This window comes from Montipora foliosa, chromosome 11, assembly GCF_036669935.1.
Source record: "Montipora foliosa isolate CH-2021 chromosome 11, ASM3666993v2, whole genome shotgun sequence".
Taxonomy (NCBI): domain Eukaryota; kingdom Metazoa; phylum Cnidaria; class Anthozoa; order Scleractinia; family Acroporidae; genus Montipora; species Montipora foliosa.
This window is the reverse complement of record NC_090879.1, coordinates 17182732-17192731: the sequence shown is the minus strand read 5'-3', so window position 1 is coordinate 17192731 and position 10000 is coordinate 17182732. Positions and strand designations below refer to the sequence as shown.

Below are 10000 nucleotides of genomic sequence, written 5' to 3'. Positions count from 1 at the left end.
AAAAATATCATTAAAATTAATGCAAGCGATACCATTTATTATCATATGATTGCGATCTTGAAAGCATTGTTAAAGAAATAAATACAATCCAATCCTGAGTCAGAAAATGTAATTCACTCTTCAAGGAACTGTTTTTTTATACACACCTTTATAAATCTCCTCTACTGACAAAGTACCCAGGATTGCTCTCAAATGACCTTCAAGAGTCTGAAGAATAACACTTTCAATTTCTCGGGTCGTTCTGCCGAGAAACTGTTCGCAAGCAGTCTTGAGCAGTTCTGGTTCTGTCATGACTTTGACTTGTGCAACTCCAGTTACTGTAACAGCAACACCTTGGGCAGTCTCTACACTTTCACATCTTGGGTTCAATGTCATTACTTGCAGCGATATTCTAATGAGGAGACAATATCATTATTTGAGTGCTTATGAAGGCCAAGAAGTGAGTGCACTTTTTTGGGTCACATAAACAAATTAATTTCTTGTGGATATTGGTATCAAATCTAAATATTGTCTTTTAAAAAGGTGTGATTTTTCTCTGGTTGAAGAACATGTTGAGTCTGTTGGGGGTCCAGAAAAAGGATCTCAGCACTGCTTTGCAGATGCTACTAGCCGGTGTTAGATTACGTCTACGACGCAGGCTAACTCTGAGGAGTCAATGGGTTTAGGTCTAGCATTTCTACACTTATTCTGGACAGTGATCTTCCAGTGATATCTGAGTGTTCTTAGCAACAGACCATTAAAAGCCAGAAGATCTGAAGAAGCAATCAACCCAAACAATGAAATGATAGACATCAGAAAGTGCTCAGAGACTCGAACCACAGAGATCAATGTTACTGCTCAAGGTTGCTGCCTAACGGTCGCCTGGGGCGCCTTATTTGCGAGCACGGGCGACCACATTTCTGAACAAGTAGCCCGAACGAGCGTCTTACTTGATTCATCCTCACTCTCTTATAAATATGATCCCAGCTGGAATTAATTAATTCTGGGCTCTTGAAAAAATGACTCGAGCCAATAACTTTTAATGTTGGAAGCCCGAAGGGCTCCCGGACAATTTTCTCAAGTAGCAGCCTTGCTGCTCCGTAAAACTCACATAGAACAAGGGATACACCCAGCAAAATACATCAGGTAAGACAAAAATATTTAAATATGACTTATTTTGTGACCAGGTGTACATTTTTTTTAGCAGAATTATTATTTCAAAATGTTTTTTTAGTTTTAAGCACACATTCCCATCTTATATATGAGCAGATGAAAATAAACATTCCTGTATTAACAATAATAATAATCATCATCATCATCATATTTATTAATAATATTTACCCAGGAAGCTCCACTCTCACACCTGGTTTTCAGCGAGATCCTGCATCCAATCGAATTGGAATTTAGAAATGTTGGTTTAAAAATACGTACCTTCAAAACAGTTAGTTTTTTGTCTTTTCGTGGTTGAAAGTAAACTGAAAACATTTGCCAGCAAGGGGAAAAGTATGGAGTCAAAGGTCAATGGCAAAAACACAAAAATTAAAATGTCGCAGCCGAACGACTTTTCTTTAAACACGTTTCAGGTACTGTTGAGATCTCCGGGAACCGGACAGAATTTTTGAAACACACTCCAATTAAATCTCGGCAACATCTCACTGCAAAAACCGTCCATGTGTGTACGTAACTGACTCACAAAAAAACAAGCAAGAAGGGGCTTCTTGTCTTATTCGTTATCCAAAACGTTAATAGGTTTAATCGAATTCCTTACATTAGTGGTCATGAGTTTTAAGATTCCCTGTCTGGCTGCCAGACAGTTCGTTGTGCATTTTCGTGTTTTTTGTTTCTCTTTTTTGCTGACTTTTAAATCTGCCATATGTCATGTCAAAGCGCACCTGTTTTGGTGGTTTCGTTACGAAGATGACGACCACGTAATGCACGACAGCTAGCTACGTTCTTATCATTTCTAAGCAGGGATAGATGTTATTTTTCTCACTACTCACGATTGTACGTCTGTAACAAAAGCCCAGGCCCAAACCCATCCTCCTATGACAGTTTTCTTCGCATCATTACCGCAACAGCCACCTAAAAATACAAATTTAAGCGAGACGCAAAGATCAGAACGCGGAACATGCTCGCTTCTACGTGGAATTAGGCATGATTTGCCATCAACAATTCGTTCTCTTTCAAAGATTCTTTCCCCGAGATCAAGCATGATTCGCGTTAAATATGACTTAACTGCATCGTTGAAATTACGAAGGATCGCGTTAAAGTTAAAATTTCCAGCAAATTTAGTCTGATTTCGTCCCTTTGTGATCAAATGTTTATGATGGTAGGTTCCAAGTTTAGTGGCGATTGTTACTCACGATGCACAATAACATTTGCGAAACTTGTCCTACCTGAGCGAACTATGGCTTCATTCGGTCCCACTGTATGACAATTCCCCATGACCAAGTTGAACTATGCCGAGTTTAATTCACAAAAGTAATATTTGCAAAAAAACAACTTCTATGGAGGAGTACGTAGGCAAACGCCCATCGTTGTCGCCCCAGTGCTCCTCAACAGTGCAAACAGATGGCTTCCTTTGTCACGTGACAAATGTCTATGTCAGAAAAAAAACAACACCCTCTCCCAGCCCACTCCTTCGAAAAAGAAACGGTTCGTGATCACTTGAAAATGAAGGAAAATGTATTCCTTTTTATCCCAAATTTAATTGGTGAGTATTTTAAAGTGTCATTAATGTTTACAGAGCATATTCGAAGCTAATAAGACTCCCAGAAGCCTTTTTTGCTCTTTATATCATCCAAGATTTTTACACTTTTGCAGCTTTCAGTGACTCCTTAACGCGCTTTTTATCTGCGATTCATATCATGTTGTTTGTAAAATTATTTTCTTACAGGTTATGCAAGAATCATTCTGGCCATTTTATCGTTTTACTTCATGTCGACTGATCATGTAGTAGCTGCTATGATGTATCTAGCCAGTGGCTTACTTGATGCATTCGATGGATATGCTGCCAGATACTTTAATCAAAGTAAGACTGGGTACTTTTGGTCTCGAATGGGGTAAATTTCCTCCCCTGTAACAAAGTGTGATGATTATGTTCATGCTGGGGCAGATAGGGGGATATTTGACAAAGGCCCTGATCAAATATTAGGGACTGGTCATTATATAGCAGGAAGGGGGGGGGGGGGGGGGGGGGGGTTTAAAAAGCCTGGGGGAGGGTCACTTTGTTTTTATCGTCACTTTTGGGGGGGGGGAAGGCTTTTTTTTAGAGGCTACCATTTTTTTAGCTTATAAGTATTTACCTCAAGTCTTCAAACTCACATTCCTGTTTATTTGAGCCAACTGTATCCATTTTAGGTAATTACACATGTAAACATGGAGCACTGTTTTACAAAAAGTTTCAATATAAAGGCTTATCTGTTTCCCAAAACACATAGTAACTGAGTTTGTTTCCTAGTACAAAGTTCTTAGAATTTTAAAAAACAGAACATGAGAGGATGTCATTAGTAAAAAGCACTGATAGTAATATTAATTTTGAACATGTACACTGTCACCAAAAGATAACTGTTAACGATGTTGTTGGCAATTTTTCTGGAGCATTTTCTCGCCTGTTACTTGTAGGTAATTGGCAAAATTGACGTTTTCTGTGTTTCCATAGCCTCATCTAAATAAGAGGGGGAGTTGGGAGAATTTGAGACAGTTATTTAATTTTGAGATGCAGTTGAGGGTTTGCATAACTGTTGAGAATTCTCCCAACTCTAACCCTAACCCTAACCCTAACCCCGAGTGGCTAAAATAAACCAGGCAAAATGCAAATATACAAAATTTAGTCTAAAAGATGATCCACATTTGGCATGGACGTGCTCTGATGAATTATTCCAATATGGACCATAATCTTCAATATCTGATGAAGACACCTCTCCTGGTTTGGGCAGGACAGAAACACTGCAGTTGTCATCATCATCACTTTCACCTTGTTCCTCACTGCAGGCGACATCATCATGATCTTCATCCTTGTTCTCATCTTCTATGTGGGAGGAATTACAGTAGTTGCTTCACCTCTTTCCTTGCCTAGTAAGCCTGCGAGGTAGTCCTTTTCATCAATGCTTAACTGAAGTGTGTCATTTTGGGAAACTGATAATTCAACCCATTTCTTTTCTCTTTGTTTTAAATTCAAGACATTCTCTTTTTGTATGTGACCCTTTTTGCTAAGAGAATCCTTATCTAAGCCAGGGCAATCTTTTCCAAAACGCTGACGTCCTCCAAGAGGTACAAATATCCTTACATTTTTGCAGCGCGGTGTTCATTCTGTTTTTTCAAACGAGGTTTCCTCTTTAAGGGTGCATAATCAACCTGAAAGATATCTGAGGCTTTTGCTCCGAACTCAGTGAGCTTCAATTTAGGTGTAGCTACAGTCTCGGACAAAATTGTTGAAACACTTTACAATCCCTTGCCCTTCCACAATGTTGTTTTGGCAAATGGGCTCAGAAACTTGTGTTAAAATAACATTGTGAGGGGAGAGTGAGCTGCGAAAGCTTTGAATCTGTATAGTCGTGTACTTTTCCAACGAATTTTGTCACAAATTGTAGCTTAGTTTTGAGCTTGATCAGCTTAGAAATGACATCCTCATAGAACCTGCAAGACGTTTTTCGGCCAGTTTTAATTTTTCTTTTGGAGAGAACTGCTGATTCTAGATCTATCAATCTTAACAAGCTGCAGGTAAATCACTGCTAGCGCTGTCTGTGGTTAAAACTTCTTCAAGATGCATTGAGTGCCCCTTGCAAACCCATAGCTATTCTTTCATTCCTTAGACCCCCAAGGGCACTTTGGATCTGGCACTGGTAAAGGCAAGAACTGAACATTGGGTCTGCCAGCGTACCACACTGTCTCATATGTGAGTTTTCGTCTCTCAGATTGGCAAATGGGATGACTACAGTCCGCTTCATAACAAGCTTGAACTTAGGTACCAGTCTTTTCAACCACAGTCAAATCTCCTTCATTCCCGAAGTGTGGACATTATGAAGATGTAAAACACATCTAATTTATCACCCCCAAGGGACAGATCTCTTATCAAAAGTGCTTATATCCCCCTATCATCCCCTTATCTGCCCCTGGACTGGGGGGGGAGGGGGGGGGGGTGGGGTTGGTGGAGGCTTCAATCTTCAATTAACTAGCACACAGAGATTAGGCTATTATAAAGCCCCAACCATTACAAAGATTGTGAGAGTCACGTAGCAGCTCGTGATTGGCTCAATACTCAAGCTAAAAACAAAAGAATAACAACTGACTCAATGAAATGAAATGAAATGAAAACAACAGAAGCTGCTTACAATACCAAAAAATAGCAGGTTACAAGTCAGAGCTGATATACATTGATGAGTTGTGAATCTTATTTTATCATGATCAGGTACGATGTTTGGAGCAATGCTGGACATGCTTACTGACAGGTACATAATTAATCAGACACTGCACCTGCTAATGGCTAAACTATAGAATAAAGGGCCATTTATTTCCATATCATGGAATAATAAAAAGTGCCTGTTGCTATATGCCTCATTCCTCAAAAGCTTTTGACTAATTTCCATGTGGTAGCCCTGGGCAGCCCTGAATTCTCTAGTTGCTCTCACAAACCTTGACCTATGGGAAAGGCATGAGATCTTCTCCAGTTTGCCCAAATATTTCTAAGCATTGCCAAAGGTTTCTGAAGGTTTTATGTTGGTTGTATCTTTCAAAGTGCCACATGCCACTTCCACTCCATGATGTTGTCATTTTGAATCCCACTTCTTTAAAAATAAAATTTGAATTCTCTGTAATAAGTATCCCATGCCTACTAATATATTTTCTGCCCCAAGAGAAGTTGACCCTGAGAGAAACTGCAGAATACCTGGCCACAAAAAAAAAGAATGCCCGGCCACTACTGTGTTCTTCCATTCTTTGAAGAGGGGGGTGAATAGGGCTTTTAAAGAAATCCGTCGATCCATTAAAAAAAGTCCTTACATCTGAATCCACTCAATATTTGCAAGAATGTAGATTTGAGAGGTCCGTGAGCCAAATGAGATCTGCAACCTGAACTTTATTACAGGCAAAATTCCATAATCCGGGCCAAAAAGAAGGCTGAAATCCCAATCCACTGGAATTGCAAGATCTGAAAATCTGTCAAAATTTCACACTGAATCCGAAATCAGGCAAAGATATTTCCAAAACTCCGCTAATCTGTTGGCCTATTCACCCCCCCTCTTTGAAGAATGAGGCGTTTAACAATACACACCAATAAAATTATATGCAGAGTAGTCTGCACTTTACCCACATACTGGAACACCATTTTTTATGATCACTTGAACATTTTGCTGATTTTATACAACAGTAATATCTTCTCTTCTGCATTAATTGGAATTTTTAACATATTATTTTGTTTTTTCTTTAGATGTGTCACCACAGCCCTATTAATGATGTTGGCTCTTTTTTATCCAGAGTACATTTTTGTTTTCCAAATGCTTATTTGCCTGGATATTGCTAGCCACTGGATCCATGTGCAAAGGTAAGCCTTTCTTCTCTTTATGAGGGAAATGACAGACTGTTACCTCTTGCTAACTGAGCTCGAGGTCTGTACTGTAAGTTATGGGTCGACTTTTTTTCAGCTTATGTTTGGCTCAAGCATGAGGGCCATAAATCAGCAGGAAAAACTAGGGTCTGTATTTTCTTTCAGTACAGACTGAGAAAAAGAGCTTAGTAAGATATTTATTATATTTCTGAGGTAATCAGGCACGTGGGAAAAGAAACTACAGTTGAAGTCAAGTTGAAGGCTCAACAAAGTTCATAGCTGTCTGACTGTGCAATAAGCAGGGGCTGCTGCAGAGTACATTTGAAAGTAGGGGGTTCTAGGTTTTGGTATGGATCACGGAAGTGTGAGGGGTGGGGGAGAGGTGTAGAAGAAAACAACACCAGAGGAAAAAAGTTGGGTGGGGGGGGGGGGGCTATAGCCTCCCAAGCCCCTCCCTCTCTGTGGCCCCAGATCAGGGAATCTTTGCTGATGTCATTGTTAATGTTTTATTTTATTAAGTTAACACACAAGTGTGCTCAATGTAGATAAATCGTCGGGTTTAAGCCTTTTATCTTTGATAACGAGCCAGTTATTGGCCATCAAAGACTGATAAATTCTTGGGTGACAAAGGTGCTGATTGATCCCATGTATTCTTTGTAAAATTTCACATTTTCAAAGCATTGTTGCTCAGGGATTATCAGGTATATCAGGTTCAAATTTTCAGAGCAAGTTCATTATGCAATATTCAGTTCTTTATTCTTGGCTGACTGATTAGAAAACAATAGTCTTGTGCTAATGAGGCCAAAAATGTAAACAAAGATTCCCCTAAAAATTCAGCTGTCATGTTATTTCCAAATAAACTAGTTCATTGATTGTTTAGTGTTTAATTGTTCATTTTAAAAATTTTCCTTTTTTTTTTTCTTTAGTTCATTATTGAAGGGTGGAGCAAGTCACAAGAAAATTGATTTATCAGGAAACTTCTTTCTCAGAATGTACTACCATTCCAGGGTAATGATTCTTCTATTGTTTTAAGGGAACAGGTAGTAAAATACCTTATGTAGCAAGTGGAATTATGGATTAAATTGGTGGTACGTCTGCATACTGTAATGGTTTATTTAACCTCGACATCCTTAAGTATGTTACTCCATATAGTAAGTCCAGAATAACTAGGAACTCCTTTATCAGTATAATTTGATTATAAGCCTAATTTAACTAAAACCTCAACCTTCAGGGATTCTTACTTTAATAGGATTATACCTCTCTGGAACTCATTGCCTTTTAATACTAAGAAAAGTACTAGTTACTCTTTCATCCTTTAAAACGAAAGTTTGTTCGCATTACAAGTCACTTCTTCATTCAGCTTTTGATCCTGACCGAATAAGAACTTTTAAAACTATTTGCTCAAAATGCAGATCTGTTACCCCGGCAACAGTCTGTTGTCGATAAATTATTATTAGTAGTAGTATTATTGTTTTTATTTGTATTATGTGTCATATTACTTGTTAGTTATGTATCTGTTCGTATATTGAATCACATATGTTTATGTTAGTATGGGGCATGTTTATGCAAGTATGGGGGCATGTTCATATGGACTTCGAGTCTTTTCATGCTCTGTTGAAGCTATTAAATAAATAAACATACAGGGTGTGGCTTATAATAGAAAAAAGCATACAGATAGTTCTTCTTAATAAATATTAGAGACTTTACGTGTCAAGAGGTAAACTGCAACACTCAGAGTTTTGTATCAACAAAAGGTTTTATTTCAATTGATAGGTTGTGCTGTTTACCATGTGTGCAGGCAATGAGTTGTTCTACTGTATGTTGTACTTAATTCATTTCACATCTGGCCCAGTCGGTAAGTTCCTTCTTTTATAACAATGTTAATTGACTAAGTAATTATTGAGCAGTAATTACTATTAACAAAAGCTTGTTGATAAGTTAGTGACCTGATTGGTCTGATATGCTGCTACGTAAGTTTTGGTGAAGAACTTCCCTTGCAAGGTGGCAAGATTGATATCAAATCTGATATGTTAGATGTTTGCCCTTCTCACTCATGCTGCAGATTTAAATAAGGGTTGCAGAAAGACTGAAACAGGTAATGTCAAAAAAAACACCTTGAGTACAAAACTGTACTCTCTTAACTGATGGAAGGGAGACCTCTTGGCTAATGATAATATCAGATGCATGAAAACGGGAAGAAAGACAAAAAGGGAGTTAGTAATTTCCCTGCTTGCATATCATCATACAGTGTCATCAGCAAAGCAAGAATGCTATGTCAGGCTTAATTACAAACCGTCATTTTGTGACATTAGTTACCCCCTAGGATTATTCCTTGAAGACTCTTTTTTAAAAAATCACAATATTTACTCAGGGAGCTCCACTCACCTGGAGGTGGTTTTCAGGAAGGTCCTGCATTTGGATCGAAATTAGAGTTTAGAGATGTTTTGGTTTGTTTTGTTTCAAAGTTGTGTAATTGATAGATGTGATTTCTTGTAGTATCAATAGGGAATATTTCCTTTGGTCTGTGGGTAGCAATTGCATGGGTCACTCTACCCATCTGCATTCTCAAGCAAGTCATCAGCGCTATTCAACTCATAGTGGCTTGTATCAACACGGTGCACTTGGACAAGAGTGAACGAGAGCGGATTAATAAATGACTTATTATGGAGGATGGAAATCAGCAGGACATCTTGTAAATCAACATATAAATTCACATCCAGCTTCCAGCAGTTGTTAGCCATAGAAAGCTCTTGTTTGAAAGTGGATGTTGATGTAGTTGTTAATGTTAAATAGTTGATTCATATTTCTAAGAATAAACACTAGGGCAGTAAAAGTAGGATTATTTAAGTTAAAAGAAAAAGACAGCAATGCAGAACTACTTTTTGTTTCTTGGATGTATGAGTACCAGCCTTACTGATAAAGTTTATCTTATCAAAAGAAGACTGTAATATATTGGCTTCATCAGTTGAGAATTGAACTACCATGTGGCATGTTGTGGGTACAATTGCAGCCAAACAACTGAAAAGAAAGTTCTGCCTTTATTAAAATATCTGAAAAGTTTAATTTGTAATCTTCCCGGATGAGGACAAAAAACAGTCCTTGTTTTGAAACAATTTTGTGTTCATAACTCTATCTGACGTAAAAGGACCAACCCATTGTTTTCCTAGGGTAGGAGAACCTAGTTCCACTTGTGATTGTCTGTCATTGGAAGCATTTCTTAGTTGGGTAGATAAATGCTTTACCTGACAGTTGGAAAGGCAACTACCGTAAATTTTTTGGTGCTTCACTTGATGTGACATTCATTCTGCATTGGACAACTTAAGTTTTCAGAGCTTTTGTTTAACAACTGTGACGTAAGACAGAGTTCAACCAGAGTTAAAATGTCAACTTCTTGTTGCCATGTGACAGTGGCACATGTGAAACTAAGCAATCTGCAAAGGGAGAGGTTGTATGTGGATCGCAGAATCACTAGGGACC

General features: G+C 38.3%; 2 protein-coding genes across 2 annotated transcripts in view; one reads left to right on the top strand and one right to left on the bottom strand.

Moving 5' to 3' along the window:
* The window catches only part of LOC137976391 (flotillin-2a-like), a 20295-nt gene extending 17716 nt beyond the window's left edge, over nucleotides 1–2579 (bottom strand). The window contains exons 1-3 of the mRNA XM_068823733.1: nucleotides 2376–2579; nucleotides 1980–2061; nucleotides 147–391 (exon numbers count right to left, since the gene is read on the bottom strand). Coding sequence (XP_068679834.1) covers nucleotides 147–391; nucleotides 1980–2061; nucleotides 2376–2424 — 376 coding nt within the window. The 5' untranslated portion in view covers nucleotides 2425–2579. The remainder of the gene's footprint in view (nucleotides 1–146; nucleotides 392–1979; nucleotides 2062–2375) is intronic.
* Nucleotides 2580–2584: 5 nt separating this feature from the next.
* On the top strand, nucleotides 2585–9554 carry LOC137976393 (CDP-diacylglycerol--inositol 3-phosphatidyltransferase-like). The gene is made up of 7 exons (XM_068823735.1): nucleotides 2585–2692; nucleotides 2876–3010; nucleotides 5390–5429; nucleotides 6407–6520; nucleotides 7450–7531; nucleotides 8297–8378; nucleotides 9020–9554. Exons 1-7 carry the CDS (start codon nucleotides 2653–2655, stop codon nucleotides 9178–9180), a joined length of 654 nt encoding a protein of 217 aa, XP_068679836.1. The 5' UTR covers nucleotides 2585–2652; the 3' UTR covers nucleotides 9181–9554.
* The last annotated feature ends 446 nt before the right edge of the window (nucleotides 9555–10000 follow it).

Excerpts from the sequence above, each read along its gene's own strand:
- LOC137976393 (XM_068823735.1), top strand. The coding sequence starts at position 2,653 with ATGAAGGAAAATGTATTCCTTTTTATCCCAAATTTAATTG. Across the intron at positions 5,430-6,406 it reads CTGGACATGCTTACTGACAG|ATGTGTCACCACAGCCCTAT; the intron begins GTACATAATTAA and ends TTTTTTCTTTAG. Across the intron at positions 6,521-7,449 it reads CACTGGATCCATGTGCAAAG|TTCATTATTGAAGGGTGGAG; the intron begins GTAAGCCTTTCT and ends TTTTTTCTTTAG.